The 23104-nt window shown below is 40.5% G+C and overlaps 1 protein-coding gene across 6 annotated transcripts in view; it reads right to left on the bottom strand.

The window, feature by feature from the left end:
* LOC104692837 (serine/threonine-protein kinase Sgk3) overlaps positions 1 to 23104 on the bottom strand; it is a 55984-nt gene that overhangs the window by 19497 nt on the left and 13383 nt on the right. Inside the window, exons 1-4 of one of the 6 annotated variants that reach the window (XM_019289281.3) lie at positions 14261 to 14498; positions 6919 to 7123; positions 2096 to 2179; positions 99 to 171 (exon numbers count right to left, since the gene is read on the bottom strand). In XM_019289281.3, coding sequence (XP_019144826.2) covers positions 99 to 171; positions 2096 to 2179; positions 6919 to 6996 — 235 coding nt within the window. In that variant the 5' untranslated portion in view covers positions 6997 to 7123; positions 14261 to 14498. Of the gene's footprint in view, positions 1 to 98; positions 172 to 2095; positions 2180 to 6918; positions 7124 to 14025; positions 14050 to 14210; positions 14238 to 14260; positions 14499 to 23104 lie in introns of those variants that run through there. The other 5 variants (XM_010405131.4, XM_019289282.3, XM_039548858.1 and 2 more) reach the window with 5 other exon arrangements.

Here is a 23104-nt window from a genome sequence, read left to right as displayed (position 1 = left end):
ATGCTGCAAAACTCATCTAAGATAGCTTTTTGTAGGCTGGAATAGATCAATTTTCATATAAAGAAACTGACAAAATGAATAACAAGATGATGACATACCAGGATCAAAATTATCTCCAAATATTCTTTTAGCTGGAATCTTCAGGTTCATGGTGGGAAATTGCTTCTTTAGCTGAAAACAAAACACATAAAATTGGATTGTGCTTAGACATTAAAATACCTAGAAATAATTGCATTTTGTTTGTTTTCTGATGAACAGTTTGAACACTTGATTATTAGTAATTCTGCTCTGCTATGCCATCTCTGCTCATACACATGGGGGAAAAACACATACCCAGAACAACCTGTACTCAGCTTGTTTGCAATAGACATACCCTTTTCAATTCAAAGGCCATCTCATCTTCATCTTATGGACTACTAGAGCAATGATGCCAAAATTATTTGCCCCAGGACAAAAAAAAAAATTCTGTGTTTTTTTTCTTATTTTCCTTTTTTCTTCCTTCCTCCATCAATTCTTTATCTCTCTTGAGTCTGTTTTTTTCTTACTTACTTGCTTGCTTGCACAGGGCTGTATGCATGAGGCTTATGATGGGCTGGGGATATAGGCATCTGAGTTTTGTCCAAATGACAATCTTAAAGCTTTACAAATCACATGTGGTCTACCCCTACATCAAAACTGCACACAGATAACAGTCTATTTTATGATTCTGCATTTGATAACTCAATTATTACTATACTTGATAAACTGACCAGAAGATAGTATACAACAACACTGAATTATATATTAAAGAAACCAACCTGACACTAGTCAAGCCTCAACTACATTTAATTCAACTTCAAGTGCTCCAAAAGAGCAATCGTACTCTCATCCTCTTTAAAAGAGTAGTTTTCTAATACAGTAGCTGGCAATTCTTCCCTTAGCAACACCAGTATCTCTTCCAGTTAGCAGCACAAGTTCTTTGTGGTGTACTATACTGTATGAATTACACTGAATAGAAACTGGACTAAATGCCCTCCTGGTTATGCTTCCCCAGGACCTCCCCTCTGGCCATGTTAGAGAGACCAGTGCTGAACAAACTTCAGCAGAGCAGTGCTAATCTGAATGGCAAGAGAACGTGGCAAAGGATCACCAACATCCCCTGTGAAAGGAGGATATTCTGGTTTCACATCCCTTACAGGCCTATCCCTGCAAGGTGCAGGCAAAGCATAGCATGGATAGGTATCCAGGGGCATTTCAGCTCAAACCTCATAGAGCAGCTCCAAGCTCACAACCTGCACTTGGAGGCCACTGCCACATGCAAATCCATGCACACTGAGGCAGAAGAGAGAAGGCCTGACTACTCCCCAGAGAGACAAGGGAAGGGAAGTGGAGGCACAAATAGGCAGCTGGTAATATTTTAATACGGGAATCAGGGGGAAATTACTTCCTCTTTTGTGAAAACATTATTGTCTCTAAACATGAAGAACTGGAGAAAAGTATGGACACAGCACACATAACTCAGACTCATATCTGAGCAACTATTTGCCCCATTTGCCCACTATGTAAAAAGCACAAAATTCTCTTCTAGCAACAAACCCAAGAGATCCATACTTAGTTGCTGAAGGGGCCTATTTTATTTGGAACACTGACCACATTTTTTGTGCAAAAAATCGTACCTGGTACGAAACTGCAGGTGTGAATTGCCATGAATGACTGACTAGAAAATTTCTATTAAGAAACAAGGATTTGTTCATTGCTTTCAGCACTTCACAGAAAAACACTTATTTTAGGAGAAATGTATCTATCTAGATGTTTTGTGCGATTTTTTATCATGAAAAAATGCCCATTTTAGATGTTTTGACAACCACTAAATTGGAAGTTTCATTAAGCTATGATCCCAAGTAACTATAAAAAAAGTGACAAATAAGTGGATTTTGAGTCTGAAATTCAAACAAACCAGAGTTTAAAAAAACCCACTCCATCATCTTCTTTAATCAGGCTCCTATGGTTACTAAATGTTGACTTAAACTCCTCAAGAGAGGATTAACTCAAACCATAACACTGCAAGTGTTACTCTGCTATTCTGGTATGATTTCATGGTTTGCTTTTTGCTTACCGTATTGTAGAGTTTATCAAACTCTGCATACCGTCGAAAGACAAACCATTCACTTCGGCCAACAGAGACCAACACTTTGTAAACCTGTAGGAACAAAGACAGTGTTATTGCCCACAAAGCTTAGAGAAACCTCCCAGGTTTAATCCTGTGCTGGAAGTAAGGGCAGGTTGTTAAATTTATTGTGTAAATGCACTTATTGAACCATGCATTTCTTACAGCTAAGTCACACAGAAATCAACAGAAATTATTAAAAGAACAATTAAAAGAATCTGGTACTTTACAGAAAATTTTTAAACAAGGTAAGCAAAAACTAACACCAAAATTGATTTAATGGAGTTTCATAAATCAGTTAATATCCAATAAGAACACCTGGCCATCAGATAGCAGTCTATTAAAATTTAATACAAAATTCGTTAACAACTTGATAATCCATAGTAAAGACTAGTATTAAAGAAGCAAAGCATTTAAAAATACTGAAGACTGCCTTCACCAAAAGCTAAAGAGAAAGTACATATGAAAGGTACAAAGATAACTGTTCCTTCCAACACCTTGAATACAGAAGAACCCTGGCTGATAGCACAATTGTTCAGGGAGGAAAAAATAGTGCTGTGGCTTAAATACAGCCCACATAACATAATACACAGCACTGGGATGAAGGGAGGTATGGCTGGAACCTGCTGACACTTCTGGCCTTTCAAATGCCATGTCACAGAGGACTTCAGTAACTAGACAGATTGTCAGTCCCTGGATTCATAAACCTGGTTGACAGCTGTGTGTCCAGCAGGCTTCTCCTGTCTCTTAGGCAATTAGTTGTCTTCACTTCTCTACTTTCTTGTACTTCCAGAAGGAGCTCAGCTATTCTTCCAGGGAAGAGGATGGGCACAGCAAGGAAATGAGTGCAGAGGGCTGCCAATACCCAGTGCAGACAACTGGACCAATGCCCCAGTCTCCCCTCTGCCCTGCAACAGCACCTTGACGCTCTCTCTAACTCCCACAGGGGAAGTGGCAGCCCCACCATCCGTTCCTCAGCCTGAGGGCTGCAGTCACGCTGTGTTAACTGCTCACATAAGTTGTTCCCAGTCCCAGACCCTGGGGAACACATCCAGCAAAATGCCAATGAGACCTTCTAAGAAAACCCACTTTGCCTCATTACTGCTAAACAAGTGTTAGCATAAAACTTACCCACTCCCCTTCTAGAACCTCCTTACACTGTAGACAGCAAAAGCTTCAGCTGCAAAACTTAAGCACTGACCTCCTCAACTGGGTATCTTATACAGCAATCAAGTCCTGCAAGCAATGTTCAAACACAAAACACCTCTGCTCCCCATGACTGCATGGCAAATCAATGCCAACACACTTGAGCAGAGGGCCAAGGCAGACAGCACAGACTGCAGAGTGCACAGGCAAGCATAACTTAGGACACGAGATGATATCCACCTCCTTGGCAACTGCAAAATTAACACAGTTTTGTTCTCAGAGTAGCTGTAGAACAATGATATAATCAACATTTTTTACAAAAGAGAGCATAAAAAAGCCTGTATGAGGTCATCCAGTTCACACCACTAACAAAGCTCTTGCACACCCCAACAAAGGAAAAGCTGCAAGTTCAACAGTTATGGAAACACTGAGCAGTAAGAACATGTACAATAACATGTACAATATCCACAAAGAATCTGGTAAAACCTAAAACCATGACATGTCTGGGCTGTAAGACTAATTTCAGCTACACCTATGTAATGATTAGAGAGATGTGCAATGCTTATTTCTAGAAAGGTGGGGGGGGGAGGAATCTAGACTTACTTAGATAATAACCTTTTTAAGTCTAATTATTCCTAATCCAAATTTGGCCTTAGAAAACTCCTTAAACACAGATACGATGCAAACCCACAAAGCTTTGAAAAAATAAAAAAGAAGAAAAAGAAACAGAATTCCTGAAAGCATCACTGTAAACTATCTTCCCAGATACAGACAGGACAGGATCCAGCTATTTCTGGATGCAGCAAAATTTCTTCACAGAAGTCACTGAAATGAAAAGACTTCAACTCTGTTGTGGTAGCTCATGCTCCTGGATTAAACACTTGATTTTTATTAAACAAAGAAAAATAAAAAAGTAGGCTGTTTTCCAATTTTGAGAGAACAATCATTGAGAAAGTAAGGAAACTATTTATTGTCAACAAATTAAAAGAAAAAAACCAAAAACTCCAGTTTCCACAGGGCTGGGGTTTAATATTATATATCACAGGCCTAAGACAAAGTTTTCAGATTTAATCAAACAAACAGCACCCTTGAAAGAGATTTTTTAATAAGCCTGTGTATGATCCAGGTGTGAAGAGAGATGAGAACAGGTCAGAAGAGAAAATTAAGCCTCAGACATCAAACAGCATAGGGATAAAAGTAAGAAACCCAAAACAAAGCTATTTGTCAAAACAGGCAAAAGAATGACCTAATATGCAGCAAGGACAGAACAGCAATTAATATAGGCTAGATATGGTCCAAAACAGGGAAATACTTTACTCTTTCTATGAAGAAAGTGAGTGCTGAATCTTCAGAAAAACGCAGGACAGTGAACTAGTGTGGATTTACATAGAGGCTGGTTGCCAGGAATTAAGTGGAAGCAAAAAAGGTTCCCTTCCAGAACACCCAAAAAATGCAAATATGTAATTATTTGAAAAAAGAAAAAAAATTGGTAATAAATATATCAAAAGTATCCAGTATTTAACCAAAGCAAATAAAATATTCAATAAAAGATCATGAAAATGCTCAGGAGGAATGAGAAGTTCACTTCCAGAGACAAAGCTGAAAAGCTCATTTAATTATCAGAATAATGACTGCTCAGAGACATGATTGTTTTTAAAAATGCCTTATCAGAGTAAGTGTGAGGGGAAAAAGTAGAGCTAGCAAAAGTGAAGTTGCTCATACTTGTCTTGTTTCCATGCCAGCACTAAGTGAGCCACTGGAGGGTTTGAGCTGAAATTCACAGTTTCTATTCAGACCAGTAAGATTCTAGAAGTGTCTCAGAAGCAGCAGGGATACATACTGTGAGCAAGGGTAAGGTGAAGACTATACAGTCAGCTGAAATCTTTCCTAGCCTTTATCACTGACCTTTCTTTTCACTCCAAGGTTCTTACTGCTCTTTATAGAAATGGCACTAGTGTGGCCATCAAAAGAGACAGTTATACCTACCACAAACTTGTTAAGAACTGTTTCCCCCCCACATCCCTTTCTCACTCCCTGTCAAAGTACTGATGGGATCCTGTCATTACACACAGCCACAGAAGAGGGGACACAGTAAAAGCACTGACACATGCTGGAATTCACAGTTTCTACCATGAAGTTTAGTATGACCCTCACTTCTGTTATCAAATCCTAAAATATATGTGATAATATTCGAAAGCTTGGTTGTGAAAAGCACTTCTTGTCAAGCTGCTAATTACTCCCTGGCACAGAAAGCAGAAGCCAGCAAGACAAAGTGTACCTCTGCACAGTGTAAGCTGGGCTGGATTCCTTCTCCCCTCCTCCCTCAGCCCCCCATTTCTGACATTTCATACAGCTGTCTAAAGGGCACGCCCAAAGAAAATGCCTTCACACTGCTCAGGCTGTCTCACAGACCTTTAGGTAAAATGACCTGGAAACCACAACATTAGTACACGCTCAATATACCACACTGGCGTATTTTAACAGCAGAACTGCCAGCACTGAGGCAACAAAACAAACCTGTTTTGCTCAAGTTCAGACTTCCATGAAGGTTTTCCCGCTCACCTAAATTTCACATGCATCCAGAAGTTTAAGGAATTAGTAAAGTTCTCTTTTGTTTATTCCCTTTACCAGCACACTCCCTCCCCAAACTACATCTTGACACACTTGTAGAATCAAACAGCACTGTTCTTCACCGAAGAAGGGAGGTGAAGAGGAAAGGGAGATAACGTAACTCGTAGTAAACCATTGTTTTGTTGTATTCTTCAGAAAGCAACTCCATATAAGGGTGTTTGCATTCTTCATCTGGAGAGTGACTAATTCACTCTGTGAAAAAAAAAATCTTGGAGGAAGTTGCACAAGAGCAATGAAATAGTTTGAGCCTTTTCAAGGAAGTATTTTGATCTTGTCATTTAGGTTTATATAGAAACCAAACAAAAATCCACACCACACTACTTTATTTTTCAGTATGCAATGCAAAGAATTTCCCACACAATAGGAAGACTTCACAACCAGAAAGTCAAACTGGGAGGCAAAGAAAGGAAGAGGAAGAGGAATGACAAGGAGTGGAAATGGGAACAGGATAGGAAAAAACTCATAAGCATTAGAATCAGAAACAGGAAGGAAGACAGAAAAAAGGTTTTGAAAAAATTTGATGGTTTATACTTTTTTCATTTTACACAAAAAAATTACAATAGTATAATGCAATATCTGTGAAAGAATGGCCATTAAAACAAACAAAAAAACGCCAAGAACCAAATCCACACTTTACCCCTTTACAAAATAAATGTCTTCATGAAAAGTCATGTAGAATGCCAAAAATGGTACCAAAATGCTTTCCCTGTATTTGGATACTTAGATATTTTACACAAGCAAATGCAGCTATTTCGGGGTAAAAATGGCAGAAATTTATAACGGCAAGTTCTTTCTGCAGAAAGCCAAACAGGTAAACATTGTATAATATTCACTTTTCACACTGGACTATAGCCAGTGCTCACAAGAGCAAGGAAACTGATTTCCATAAACCTACTGAAAAAAATACGAAGCTTCGTAGAAGAAAAGAAAGCAGCACTGCAAGGCACCAACAGCCTATGCATTTGCCCACAGTGCTTACTCTCTCACATACTTACAGTAAATCTCTTTTTCTTCTCTCTGTGTTCATCAGAGCTGGGAATGCTAACACTTGGGCAGCTCTCTTTGAGATCCATTGTATGTTTCTTGTGACAGATTCGTTACAGGACCCTGCTTCAGGTGCTGCAATCAGGAGGTATTGTCAATGGTACTGATCCAAGATCCGCAGCTTTTCTTGAGAAAATGTGAATTCCATCATGTAATCTTGAAGTGAACATAGAAGGAAAATTTAAGTACAGGAACTCTTAACTCACAGTGCTAAAAACCTGTGTGACAAGAACTTTTGCTGGCAGGAAATGCACATTAATATGCACATATAAAGCCACAATCATGTCTATTCTGTAAACTTTCATGCTTGTAGTCCTTTGTTGTTTCACTGAAATCATCCAAAAAATCACTGTGTAGACATACTGGAAAAAGTTTGGGCCCACTACAGACAATACTTTGTAGGAACAAAGGGCACGAAGAAATAATTGAAGATGACAACCTGGTATCAGATATCTGAGAAATGCCACCAACTTGTACATTCAGAACAATTTATTTCAATACCAAAGGTTTTCAACTGCACAAGTCTCTACCAAAGGGCACCTCAGATTTGTCATAACATGCTGAGTGCATATAAATGTCACATCACAGATTAATGATGAAATGAGAAAAACTAATTTTTCATGCGAATTTTAGAGAGGGACACAGGCAGCATCATGTGTCTGTCTGAATATTTACCTTCTCTGCCCCTCTCCCCACACTGGGCATACTTTGTGTTTGGCAGAACACAGGGTGTAAGGTCACCCTTTCCCTTCAGTGGAACACTTAAGTTTCCTTGCAGATTGTACGAAGGACACAACACAAGAGACTAAAGCCATCAAAAAGGCAGAAAGCTTAGTATTAACCAGATGCCTCTTCACTCATGGAGGGACAGTATTCTCCACACCTGCCCTGAGTACAAGCACATTATTTACTGGACCCCACTGATAACAACAGGAACTTCAGCAGTGCTTAGGAGGAGCCAAAATTAACGCTGCATGGCTACAACCCTCTGTTTGGGTCTGCACACTACAGCCATTTGAACTGCTTCCTTGAATGCAGCACAGATTTAGAACAAGATGTGTCTGATCAACCAACTTACAAACATGAGAAAAGTGTTTCAGAAAGAGGGGGACCTCCGTTCTCTTCAAAATAGCCAGAGGAAAAAGGAGTGCCCAGTTCAACAATAACTCCCTATTTTCTTAAAACAGGGAAGTATAAAAGTGAGCTCTATATTTCATATAATAAATTTCCAAAAAGCACAAACTAATCCAATGCAATTCTGCTATTAGAGAGACACCCGTATTTATGTTGGCACAAAGGCCAAAGCTCCTGGAATCCAGTGAAAAGATTTGTTCTTGATACCCAACTAGTCTCAGTCAGTCAAGCGACTATTTTTCTTGCTCTCAAAAGCCAGATCATCAAACTTCATGTTGTTATTTCTCCTACAGCCATTTAAAATTAAGTCAATTTTCAAAGATCTATCTGATGACTTTAACAAAAAGGAATGTTTAAAACCACTGTAATCACTGCTAAGTGATAGATCATCCGTACTGCAACACATTCAGAAAATTATTTTTAGCTACATCTGCATTTACCTTAATTTGATTGTTCCCTACTTCACCAATTAGTGCTGAGCAGGGTTAAGCTTCTCTCTCCCCCACCTTTATTTGACTAGAACACATTTGGCTTCATCCAAGCCAGTTACACAGACCGTGAGTTTCAAATTGGTTTCTCTTCTCCTTTGGAAAGCTACTGTTAAAAGCTTTATTACAAGAAGGCACACCTTCCACAATTTTATACTGGCATGAGATTAAGGGTGGTCTTCTCCCATTGCCACATACTAAAATTGGGATGTAAAGGTTTACTGACCTCTTCTCCATCATAAGAGGTCCACTAAAACAGTCAACAGGCACCACTTCCAGTAAGTGTTTCACTAAGCTTAGACTTTACTAAGCACTTGTGTCAATCTTTAGCCACTTCAGGTCAGTGTCAGGAACTGAGCGTAAGACCCTGTGTTTTATCTGTCTTCCTGCTCATCACAGAAAAACAAGCAAGGCTTTAAAATGGATTAGGTGTTCCCTGATTAATGTCACTCACTGTCCTTCTCCTCTCGTAAACCAACACTCATTATAAAGATTTCCAAGATGCCTGCACTCATTTTCACAAGACAGGCTGTATTTCTCTCATCCCTTCAGTTTCTTATTTTTAGTGTCAGAGTTTTAAATTCCAGTACAGGAGCCATATGGATTAAAAGCTGTAGTCTTGGGAGACTGAGCTTTATGTCAGATCTGAAGTTGAAAGATCTCTGAAAAACAAAAGGTGGAAGTGTCAGATTAATTCAGGAAGAGTTTATTCTTCTTACTGGGGAGAAGCAGAATAAATCATCTGAGAAACCAAAACTGTAATGTTCACATTTCTTTCTTTAAGCTGCCTGGAAGATCACCGGCTGTGATTATTTTCTTACCCTGAGGCATCTCCTCTGAGCCATGCCTGGGTAATCAACACTAAGCTGAACTGACAAACTTGGAAGAACTGCATTTTCACTTTGCCACTAAGCTCCAGCGGATCAGAGCGTTCTTTCAGTTTCTATTTGCCTCGAGCACATCAGATCTTGAGAGCTTCTTACATCTGAACTGTAGGTCTGAAATAGGGATAGACTTGCCTTAATCTTTACCATGCTGTAGTTACGAACACAGCTGTAGGTTAAATAGCAGGTAAAACCACTAATGCTCTGATAACTACATGAAGTAATAATGGAGAGAAAACAGTAGAGACCTATTTTTATCCACAGCTTCAAAAGTGGAAATTGCAGCATTTTGAAGGATGCCAGATACGAGTGAATTTAACAGACCCTGTCAGCAGAGAAGTCTCTACCTCTGGTTACAGCGTTTCCTGGAACGAACAACAAGCAGCTCCTCAGCTCAACTTTGATAAAAGACCAAAAGGGAAGGGAATGTCAGAAAACCATGTATCAAAGTAAGTCCCCTCAAATCAAACTTGGGCACCAGTGAAAGATGCAGATAATGCAGATAATGTGCAAGACAGGTTAATGCTGAGACCAGTGTTGTCCAGAAACAGCTGAAACTTAAGCTGCTACAGTATGTAGGCCTGGAACAGGAGAAGGCACAGAGAAAGGTAGAGTAGAACAGAAGTCACCAGTCCTCCTGGCACAGTTTCAAGTCTATCAACAGCTACACTGTCCACTCTCTCCAAGGGGGCTGTCAAAAAGCCAGCAGTATTTTCACCGTTTCCTGCAGGAAGCCACAACAACATCAATTTTCAGACTGACCCTTGCCTCTGGTGAAGCAAGAGCTTGGCAATAGCAGAACCCTGACACCATGAGAGCATACACAAATCTACTACACCCACAAATGAATGCCTAACTATAAAATCTTCTGTGCAGCCTCCTAGCAGCTGCATGCAACAGGCAAATATGACATAGTTTAGCAGTATGTGGCATCCTCCTTTTACTCTCCTCTACATAAGCAAACTGTATTAGAAAAGGTTTCTGAAGTTTAATCAGATTATTTTATTCTGCACTGAAATATTTTCTGTTCTTTTTAAAATGGTAGTGGCCCAAAGATGATACCAATGTATAATCAAAAGATCCTTTTTCTGGGTGCTTATGCTTCAACCTCTGCCCAGAATGTCCAAGGCTAGATCACGTAGCTGCCTCTCCAACTGCTGCCAAATTGCCTTAAGTACCTCTAAGGCCAGTGCAAATCACACTCACTCTTTAAGTAACACAAGGGAAGCAGTGAGAAGAACAGACAAAAACCCCAAAAGACTTCCTGCAAGCATGCTTGGAGGAATCACCAGGATCCATATCCATTGGAACCCAACACTGGAACACTGCATAGGCACTTCCCTATACACGAATCATTGGCTTTGAAGGACTTACTTTGGGACTGAGTCATCAGTAAAACCAGCTGCTGAAAATCTCACCTGTGATTCCAATTACAGAAGGAACCTGCACACAAAGAAACAGAAAGCAAGGCACAGGAGGTAGTCCTATTATTCTCTGTAGTCCTATTATTCAGTGTAAACACTACCCTATTTCCTTAACTTTAGAGAAAGTATCAACTTTGGCATACTTTTCATCACTTCCTCAGTCTTCTCTACATACACTGATAATGGCTCAACATATGACTGGACCTTACACAATCTTGGAGAAAACCCAGAAAGTCAACTTTTTCTCAAACTCTCTATGGAGAAATATGTCCCATTCTTGTTACCAGACAGGCGACCGACACACAGGAAATGGGAGACGAGATATTCAGAATTTAGTGCAACAGAAATACAGGATGAGGAGATCCAGGGACTGTACATGAAGTCAAACACTTCAGAAAAAGCCAAAAGCAAAACACAGACTGCTAATCTCTAAAGAGACAGGGATGGCCAGAAGTGGTTCAATAATGAGGTTCTGGAGAAAACAGGTTTCATTCACAGAAGACATCCTTTTAAATATCACATTACATACGATTTTTAATACAGTAACACTAGACACCAGGGTAGACCTCTAGCAAGACTTCACCTCAATTAAAAAAGAGAGCACTAACCAAAGTACTCTAGCCAATCCTTGGCTTATCTCCACACTCCCTTCTAACTAAAATTTGAGAGAGTTGAGAATTCAGCCACTGCTATAAAGGAAAAAGCCTGCTCCCTGTTTACACATCCACCCACTGCCTAGCAGTTTTAAAAATCTCTAGTAGCACCACTCCTCTGCAGCAACATGGGCAAAGTCCGATTCAGCTGAATCTTTCTACTTACAGAAAAGGACAGCAGGTACAGTGAAAACTCAACCAAAGGAATAAAATAAGTAACTACCCTCTTTTTGTCTCTATCAAATTTCCTTTGGAGAAGTCAGGCAAGCATTGCATTCCCACGATTGTGCTGCATCCAAGAACATCCCTTCTGCCCCACCTCCCAAAAGAAGCTCCAGTAAGTTGCTCTTAACTGGCATATAACAAGATCCGTGTCTTGGACTAGACCTATTTGCATTCATATTTATTACATGACAGAACACAGGTTCTCTGCTGTGGTAAGCAAACCCTGAGTAATAAAATGGGTCTTAAGAACAAACACCGCCAGTAAGAGGCAGCTGTCTTTTAATCCTAAACACAGCTCCATAGTAATTTCAACTTTAGGCTGTGTCCATAGTATCCACAAGGATCACTATGTGCCTCAGATGGTACAACTTACACAAACAACAGAGTATATTAAAAAATCCAGTTTGTCTTACACTTGCTACCTGCACACTTCTTGGTGTGCTTTCTCAGCCTGCTGACACACCGGGTCCAATTAAATTTTTTATGCAGATGCCTAAGGATAGCAGAGCTCAAGAGTTATAGTGACAGCACTGTAAGCTCCTTTGAAGAGGTCTTACAGACAGCTGTCAGCAGCCATCTGCAACATAGTCAGTTCTACGTAAGAGGGCAGTCAGACTTCAGTAAACACCAAGCAAATAATCCAGCCTCGTTTTACCCTCTGGATGAAAATTAAACGAGAGAACACCACATTTCAATTCCAGATATACTGGACATGTTCTTACATGACCTTCAACAGAAGTCACCAACTGCTCTCCCTCTGTTTCACTACATAAACACAGAATTCTGATCTGTTTAAGACTGATACTACTGCTAACATATTGAACATGGACAGAGTTCCTGGATTTTATGTACTGTAACTGGCAAAAAGGTAAAATACATATAATAGAATATAACTGGATAATAACATGATGAAATATGTAAATTCAAGCTACAGGCCACCATCTAGAAATCACACTTTTGAAGTCTGTGCTTTACAGAACTGATGGCTGCCTAGAACCATAAATCTGTTGGATAATGAAAAGGCAACAACTTAAACACTTGAATATGAAAGGCAAGCAAGAGAAAGACCCTTTAGCAATATACAAACTGCGTGTCCAGTTCACCACCAGTTGATTCATCATGTTACATTGGTGCAACCACAGTGAGTATTCTATGTCATTCTTCAGGGACAGTTTACAGACTCCCACAGGTAAGAGCATACACTAACCTCTCACATATTTCTGTGCTGCACAGAGAATGAGAAGGTTCAGTTCACAAAGATTCAGAGATTAGCTGCTTATGTACAGAAAACAGAATTTGGTGCAACAATATCAGATGTGGTGAGGCTGTAATTTACATCACAGGTGGGAATTTGAAGCTGGAAAGCAATTTTAACACATTATGTTGTTATTATTATTATGTTACATTATCATGTAACCACTAGTGCCTACTTCTTCAGCTTTGCCAAGGTTGTTAAAGCAACCAGTACTTCTCACTGACATGGGCAAGTCAATTGTGCTGGATTTCTGATCTAAATGAGGATCTCAAAGTATCTTTTAAGAAACTGGTCAGCTTTCTAGCTTTAAGTTATAAAAAATACCATGCACGGAGACTACCTTAACAGCAGTGAACTTTCCAAAGTGCTTTCCAAAAGCTAGTAACAATTTTTCCTGAAATCTGAAGTCTCTTAAAGCCTTCAGGAAAACACTCCTCCATATGCAGCTTCTGTTTTTACCATTAGTTCATATTACAGTCATTGAAGAGATTGATCTGCAGGTGAAGACCATTAAAAAAAACCAAATTGAGAACTATATTTAGACACTGAGACTAAAACAACACTAACATTAGAAGAATCAAAAATAGAGTAACATCAACCCTTAAAAATACAGTCTCATTCTGTGTGTCTATAAAACCACTTGAAATGTCTATAAGAAGTTATAAAAAAACCTTAGCTACAAGGATACTGCAGCAAGTGATATTCACAGAAACCTCCAGCACAGGAAGAACCATAAGGGCATTCAGGTGACACTGCTGTACTGTGATGAAATGCACTACCAGCATGACAACGTATTCTAAGTTTACAGGGGAATAAGAAAGGCACATTCCATCCTGCAAAACTACTGCACGTTTAGAAGCAGCAGTTACACCTTTACGAGCTGCTAGAGGAGGAAAACTCACGTAAACACACACACACATTAAAAAAAAAAAAAAAAAGGACGAGCTGTCAGAACAGCTTTAGCCATAACACTTTACAACAGCCTTTTAATTTACCTCCACAAAATTAAATTCCTCAAGGGTACCTGAATCCCGACAAGGCAGCGTTGCCTAAGACGCTTCAGTGCTGCTCCCCCGAAACACCAGCACGCCCTGGCTGCGAACCACTCGGGGAAGGACGAGAACGACCGCGCAGAGGCCGCCCCGGTTCCCCTCCCCGGGTACCACGGATCCGCACCCACCTCCTCCTCCTCCTCCTCCTCCTCCTCCTCCTCCTCCTCCTCCTCCTCACCGGCGCAGCCACCGGCTTCACCGCCCCGCGAGGATCTCGGGAACCAAACCAAGCTTCTCTCGCCTTTACCCCAACAACTATTTCTCGTCTCCCCGACTTCTAGGAAGTTCAGGCGTTCCTCCCGTTCCCGGCCGAGCGCCCGCCGCCGCTGCCCCGCGCGGCCATCTCCCGCCCCCGCAGGATAACGCGCTCGGGGCTCGGCGGCCAGGGAAAGGGAAAGGCGGCTCCTCCTGGGCGCGGAGGCTGCGGCCGCCCTCTCTTCCTCCCTCCCTCCTTCTCTTCCCTCCCTCCTTCCCTGACTCCCGTCCCTCCCCGCCCGCGGCGCCAGGCTGCCCGCCCGCCCGTGCAACCCGGCTTGCCCCGGGCTGTGGGACGGGGCCGGGAGGCGAGATCCTCTCCCCCTCCCGCCCCATATATATATATATATATATATATATATATAACCACTAAAATACAAAACTTGATTTTTTTTTTTTTTAGGGGCAAGTTTCCACTTCCCCCAATCCCAAGGTTTCAGTCCCCTCTCCCCTCCCCAGCCCCTAGGGGGATGCTCCTGCTTCTGCTGGGCGGCTCCCCACAGAAACGCTGGAAAAACAGCAGCGCTCTGGTAAAAATAACCTAAAAACACCCCTGCGCACACGAGGGGTTTCAGTTTAACTCTTCAGTGTGTCCAGGGGTGCCCACAATCCACCGGCAAGGCCGTCATTAAACCAACCAGCTGCCGTAATTACAGCTCTTTATCTGTATGGGCAGGAGGAGTAACACAGGGGAAATGAGACAGATTTGTATAACATGTAGCACTATATAGGGAACTATTTCTGCACCCTCTGAAATTTCAGGGATAAGTTTCAATACGCCCGTTAAAATTCAACTGGACCTCTTAGAATTACGTGTAACTTGGTAAGTTTTTCCTGAGCAAATTGAGGCCATAAAACAGTTATAAAAATATAAATTCTAGACAAAAAACCCCACCCTCCTTTAATGACAGTCTCACTCCTCACTTTATTTTGTTAACAAGATCTAAAAGTGCAGGACAAACAGAAGTTAGCGTGTATTCTGTTTAACAGAAAAGACCTCAACACCCATTAAGTTAAAGCCTCATGTTTACTGAGGATCTGCTATGCTTTCAAACATTCAGAGAAGGCTTAAAAGGCAGGGAATATCTAATGCAAATGGTAACACTCAGGATGAGTTAAAAGCCTATGCCATTTTAGCTTCCTCCCTATAAATACCTGAAATGTTTCTTGGGATTTCAACAGCCATGTAAAGAATGAACAAGTGTGCAAATACTGCAGCCCACTCTGCTGTATCACCAAGGTAACACCAGGGAGTCCCCAAAACCCCACGAGTTGTCATCAGGAACTGTTGTATTGATTACAGAGAAGCCCCACGTTCCACAGGCCTGTCTTCACAAGATTTGTATTTGGGCCTGACAGGACATGATGGTGCTCATTTCAACAGTCACAGGTAATGGCAAGTATCCGGCAAGGAGCAATTCGGGAGATCCTGTTTCTAAACAGTCCTGCTGCAGAAGTATTCCTGCATAATACTACACTCATGTGTCAGGCACTGACAGTCATCCAAGCACTCTCCAAAAACAAATCAGAGAAGCAGTCTGGCAGTTTTTAAAATACGTCAGTGTTTGGATTAGTGTGTTGTAACTGTGTACACACAAGCTACAAGTCAACTGGATCACAAGCTTCCATTTCAGTAGAGCCCACACAGGAAGAAATGAGGAATTTTCCCATCCTAACCTGCCCTTTCCTGATTTTGGAGTTTTGTGGTTTTGGATAGGTACTGCTAGATATTGAGACTCGGCATTGTTGCAACAGCCTTCTCCTGCTCGTTCAGATCTGGCAAGGTATTTGCCTCTGCATTCATGGAGAAGTTTTAAAGAGGCTTTGTTAGGACTTCTCATGGTGAGCCCCAGACCAGAATGCTTCTGAACTTCACTCAGTTAGAATAACCCACTGGCAAATAATTTAGTAAGGTAATCTGTATTCAAGAGCTATTTTACTCTGCAGTTGTTTAGCAGTGTTCCACTTCTGGTTGATAGTTTTTGATTAATCATTAACTTGTCAGCAGATCAGTTCAGTGGAGCTATTGACTGATTTACAGTACAGCCTCAACCCAGGAAAGGTGAGAAGATGACCCTGGCTTAGAGATAATTTAACTCTGTCTCCCTGTCCACACAATCTAAACCCTAAACCTTTGACTAAAGAGCAGCTATTTGCCCTTCCTTGGACTTAAAATCTCTCTGAAGACTGGGCTGTTGAGCAGTTAATTTTATGCAGTTCCTCTCCCTATTCTGGAGTAGGTAATTAGAGATCAGCAACACCGTACATATCCTTAAATTGTAATTTGTCTGAATGAATTCCACAGCATGTTCATCTGTCTAGTGCATCATACTATGCAAAACACTGTTAAGGTCCTAAAATTTAAATAAACTGTAATTTACAGATTTGCTTGATGAGCTTTTAAAGGCTAATATTCTAATGTCAAGGTGGATACCCGGTGGTTAACTGCATAGCACACAGAGAAATGCACGGAACTCAACTTGCCTTTGAGAAGTTAAAGGTCAGCATTCATTTTGACATTTTTGTCCCCAGGAACTCCCTTGCATTCCCCATTTATGTTTTCTGGGCGGTAATACACACAGAGAATCTCGTTTCCACTGCTTTGCAGTATTTTGCTTCTAAGGAATGTTACAAATCCATGTAGTGTGCTGTCATCCCAACTATTTTAAGCCTTTGCTCAAGGAATATCAGTGATTGGGTGGTGGGGGTGGAAAATACAAGAAAAGGGAAAAGAAATGAAGGACCCATCTCAATCTTGCAAATGCAAGAGATCACAGAAATGCAGAGTACCTTTAACATGTTTCTCCAAGCCCAGGATGAGCAGGTAGCAACAATATGAACTATTCAGTTCTGTTTTTATTGAAAATGTCCTTAAATTAGTATGAATACCTTGTCCCTGACCAAAGATCAAAAGTCTCATTTTATAACATCAAGAGAACTATACAGACAAAAATAGAGCATAAAAAAAACCATTGTAAGACAAAGACACGCAGGAATACAGATGACTTGTTTAAATGCAGCCAGCAGCTTTGCTACTGAACACTGTTCCATAGGAATATACTGTGAAACTTTTGTATACATTCAAATTCACACAAAAAGCACAGCCCAAACCACTTGACAAGCTAGTCCAAAAATGTTAGTTACTTCTAAAACACAGCAGGTCATTGAGTAACAAAATCATTACCTCACTATCAGCTTCAAACACCAACACCACAGCTTTCCACTTCAGTTCCTGCATCTTCAAAGGAGTATCTCAGCCTATCTCTGTTAACGCCAAGCTTTCTATCCTACTCCTCACACTAAGGAAAACACAACCTCCTTGCCCTAAAACAGACTGTCAATAGTCAGCGGGTTTGGACACTAAAATGAGATGGTGTTTAGAATTAAAACTTCTTCTGTGTCAGTATCTTGCCAACTGTTAATTCCAGTTAAACCAAATGTGTCCGTTTATCACCTTCCAAACATGATGTGGTAATCGATATGAAGTGATCTTTTAAATAATTAGTGTTAGCCTTTAGCCCATCAGGCCCTGAACTTAGACTTCATTCAGGAAACAATACATGGCCACTGCAGTTAACTTCACATGTGCCAAATGTTTTAATCAAAGGACCCAACTCCCCGCAGGTTTTACCCACCTACACAGCATTGAGCAGTCTGAGGACATCACCATTTTGAAAGGTCTCAGGCAGCAATGGATGGGCCTCACAATGACACAGGCACAGAAACTCTGGGCAAATACTGTCTAACACCAGGGATTCTGGCTGCCACAAAGACCCCATAACAATCTATGAAGACAGATATGCACCCACCCTGTTCTGTGAGTTACTCTCACACTGCTTTCCAGCCCCTTGTTTGGTGGCTAATTAGGCTATGTTCACACCCCACTGTCTGCTTAGGAACAGGACTTAGAAGAAGCATGGGCCAGTTGGGACCAGGCATTCAGCGCTGCAAAGCGTGACACCCGAGAGCTGTGTACTGGAGAAAACAGTGTCCTGTTGGACTCCCTGGACTCATGAGATTACCAGAAAACACAGGCTACCATGGACAAAATCAAGTAAGAGAAGACACTCAGTGGGGAAGTGAACTAGCTGAAAGCCTGAGAGTTAGAACTGTGGAAGAATTGCCAGCTGGGCAAGATTTAAAGCTCACAATGCAGGTGCAAGCAACAGTATCACCAGGTAACTGTTCTTTACCAAAGCTGGTTTTGTAACACTTAATGAATGTATGCATATTAATAGATTTCATTTAACTCATTTTCATAGTTGCATGCCTGTGCTTATTAGAGGAGTCTGAGTAATGGTTCAATTTTACATGAGCTGCTCAGAGGAAATGGTTTTTTCCCTAATTTCTTTTTGTACTCTAGATCAGCTACAGAATGTCTTCAGATGACAGTCTTTCAATCTGAAGGAATGAAATGAATACTTAAAAGACTGATTCATTGCAAACATATATTTCAACCCCTTCTCCAAGCAAACTAACCAACCCACCACAAACTACCACAAGCCACCTAAACACTGCTGAAAGATTTAGTATTATCTCTTGACAAAGCCTAAGAACTTGGCAAGTAAAAGGAGGCTTCATTCATAGTGACATAGTGAACTGCCAGTTTTCCAGCACTCCAGACACAAAGATGATGATCCATGTATTACAAGAAGAATGTCCTGGAGCACAGAGGTTAATGAATATCAAAACAGCGATCTGCAACACTACATGGACCCTCCCCTAAGCATAGCAAACACCACAAATCAAAATGATGGAAAACTGTAGAAAAATCATAATAAACTGCATCATTTCATGAACATCACAGAGTGTGTATAACATGAACCAGAAAAATGACAGCAGCACCACATCAAAGAAATTCCTCACAGAAGCTCAGAAGAAAACTGGTTTAAATCAACTGAAGTATTTACTAAAAAGGAACACTAGTACACAACCAAGCATTCTGCCAATAGCATAAATGCTCAATGAAATTTCGAAGTAAAAAAGCAGTATCAGGCAGTGAAATACCGTATCTGCAATTTCAATACGTGCATCTCTATTTTCCTGACTTCTTCCTCCTCAAGTTCTCTACTTCCCTCATGCACACACCAAAATATATTACTGTTACCATATATGGAGTACTTTTTTTTCAGGTTAGTTTCACTTTTTTCAATGATTAGTTTCTAAAAATTACTTAGCATGCAAGGCATTTAAAGTGAATGGTGAATTCAGTGTACATGAACTGTCTGACCCAAATCCTGCTGTTTACATCCTGTTCACTTATCACTCCAATAGCTGGCAGGGTTGCACCAGGAGACATCACCCAACCATACCTGTGTCCTTAGGAGAAGAATCACTATCAGAGGGCACATGGCCCTTACCTTTTTTTGCCCTGCAGCTGTCCTCACTCACTGCAAGGGTGCAGTATGGAGCAGGTGACCAAGTGAAACCTCCACGAACTAGTTCAGCTACCAGAAGAAGAACAGTATGAATGCTGAACTCCTGATAGCCTAGTTTACCTCAGTTATCAGTTATCTCAGAGACCCAGAGTGTGGATACTGCCTCAAGCCACCTCCACATGCTCACATGGAATCACAAAAGATTTATGTGGGTTTCAAGAATACAAGGAAAAAGAAGCACCTTGGACCTGGCTTACCACCAGGTCCTACAAGGGTGAATACATATATAAAAAAAGGAAAAATATATATAACAAAAGGATAAAGATAACCAGCTGCTTTATAGGCATATAGCAACACATGTGCTTGACATATCACATATACATCTTATTGGTACATGCTGAAATGTTCTGGGACTAGTTTCAGCAGACATGCATAAAACACAGTAATAAATTACTGCACTGGTAAACACTGTGAGGCTGAAGTTATCAAATACAGCCCATGAAGTATAAATTGCTAAAAAAAACCCCCAACTGACAGCACTGTATGACCTGCATTTCACTCTCAACAAAGACTCTGGAATTCCATTTATAAATACAGTTCTATAAAATAGGCCAAGTCTCTGAGTTTCCAGGAGATCTGAGCACTTTGTGCAGGAAGGTATACCAAAGCTAAGTATAAAAGAAAAAAATCTCTTTAAGTGGTAATTCCGTATGGATGTTTCTTATTTCAGCCTCCTGAAACCCAGCTACAGCACGTTCTACTAGAATTGCAAATACAGGCTGGGGTGAACAAACATGCTTTGGTAAACAAGTTCTCTGGCACACAATGTTATGTAGGTGGGGTCTACCCAGAAAGTCAAGAGTTCTTCCTCAAATTGTAGAGATGAGCAAGAACACAAGGACCCCGTTTGCATTTTCAAGCTATTTACTGGTATTGTATTCAAAAGAAACTGAACAAGGGCTTTGGTTTGGGGTGTGTATGTCCCCTCACAAAAGGCTCACAGCCTTTTTCCAAATTAAAAGCATTTTAAAGGCAGCCTAGGATCTACAGAATAGACCAGATTTGTTTTTGCTATTCTATTAATACTTCCAACAAACTGTTTATGGCAAAAGACACATGCGTTCCACTAAAGTACTGTTATGCACCAACTCAGAGTAGCAAAAATGTAGCAACAATGAAAAAAAAAACCGATCTACCAAAGCAAGACACATATTTAAGAAAAATGTTTCAAGAGTTTATTATTTGCTGACCTTACTTTGCTTACTTGTTTATCTAGTCATTTCCCAGGTTTGCCAGATTTCCAACCCTATTCCTGACCCACAGAGAAGATGTATACTCATCTACTAGCTATGGAATCCAATTTTTGTTCTCCAAGAACATTTTCATTTTCTCATTTTCAGTCCTGGGAACTATGGCTCTGTGTTTGAAGGGTACATGTGGGTCTGAACTACTAAGTAAGTTTCAGCAAAGATTGATATAAAGCTATGTGGGGTATGCCCAGCACCTGCCTTGGAGGGACCCCATACCAGCAGCCATAAAGATACATCAGCAATACTTTACATAAAGATGCATCTAGTCCTCTTATACCAGGTAAAACCAATACAACGAGAAGCAGGTAGACATGATCCACTTCTGGACTCCACTAAACTTATTTTTTTCTTTAACTTACCTTTCTTTTTATAATATGGCAATCTAGCAGAAGCCAGTTAATGGAATATCGTACAATTAAATAAATCCCTCTAATCTCAATACTAATTCAAGACCACTGTTCCATTATGCAGCTTTAAAAAGGAACATAGCAGATTTAGTATTTCAGGTCAACAATTTTTTGATGTTAGGTATTGTGGTGTTGGAGGGTAGGGACCACACGGAACAAGGAAAGCTACTGTAGGTTACAGTATGGAACATGACTACTAGGGAGGAGAAATTATCACAAAATTTAGCTTTGATGTACATACAGCCATTTTAAAAGGGACAGTAAGAACCAGATTACTTTAAAGACACGGTATTTTCTTGAAATCATTGTTCAAATTACTCAAATGTTTCATAAGAAAATGTTCCTGCACACAAACCAAGCTACTCTTGGATCTATCAGGTGTAAGTCTTATTCCAACTACAGTTTTCTCCAGCAATGCTGTACAAATTAAAGTAGTTTTTTAAGATGACAGCACAATTTTAAGCTTGCACAAGAACACAAAAAACCAAAATGTCAGAGTTTTCTAATTACATGACAATCTTTGTGTCAACCTGGTTCATTAAATGTTTTTATAAATCTTTGAATTAAAGAAAAAATTTTGTTCTAGAAAGAAGATAAAAGATTCTGTAAAGCCATGAGAACTCATGATGTTCATCTCCTGAACTGAAGCTCTTGATAAATACATTGTTACTGCATTAGTACTAAAATACGGGATATGTGTGGAATCTGTGTAACATTCAAGAAGCTACCAACAATCAACCTCTGTTTGGTTGCAATTGCAGAGGTGATGAGGATCTCCTAACTGGAATATGCACGTTGCTAGTGGATGCCAACAGGAGCGGTGTTGGAGGATGGTACTAATATCTCTCACTCTTGGATCGTCTGAAGCAGATCCCATGCAAGCACTCAAAAACGTCTCTGTGTCACAGCAGCTCTGTTTCCCCTCAGGTCTGGGATGAGTCACTTGCAGTTTGCTACACCAAATTGCTTCCGATTCAAATGTACCTTTCATTTATATAAAAAGTGTTGCGGTAACAGCCCTTCAAAATACCCACTTGAGAAATAATGTTTCATTGTTCACCTTTACATAACTGTGGTTCTTCCAGGCCTACGCTGCTCTTTTTTTTTTGATTTGTTTGTCACCAGTTTATGCCTACCTGAAAGCAGTTGTTGCCACACCGGAACCACAGGGACATTCGCCTGCTGCTGCAGTCACCTCCCCTGGGGAGCCTGGGGTGGCAGGCAATGTCCAGCCAAGGGATCCTCACCACACACCTCTGTTAAAATAAAGCTGGGGTAATTGTGGATATTTTCATCCTTCACCCATCTACCTCCACTGATTGATTTAGAAGCGCGTCCAAAGTCAGAAGATACAACTACTGTTTATTTCTCACTCTTACAGGAATAATGACTAATTTTGAGAAGAGAAATGCAGAAGTAATCAGGATTCTTTTAAAGTCACAGTAAGGAAATTGGCTGTTTCTACTGCTGACTCCTATTTCCAGCATTCCTATAGGCATAATTGCTCAATGAAGTTTTTCATACACACTTTATTGCATGCATTGTGAACTGTCCTGGTTTCAGCTGGGATAGAGTTAATTTTCTTTCTGCTAGTTGGTACAGTGCTGTGTTTTGGATGCAGTATGAGAATAGTGTTGATAACACATTGATGTTTAGTTGTTGCTAAGCAGTG

Source organism: Corvus cornix, chromosome 2 (genome assembly GCF_000738735.6).
Source record: "Corvus cornix cornix isolate S_Up_H32 chromosome 2, ASM73873v5, whole genome shotgun sequence".
Classification (NCBI taxonomy): Eukaryota; Metazoa; Chordata; class Aves; order Passeriformes; family Corvidae; genus Corvus; species Corvus cornix.
Note: the sequence above shows the minus strand (reverse complement) of the source record. Positions and strands in the feature narration are given on the sequence as shown.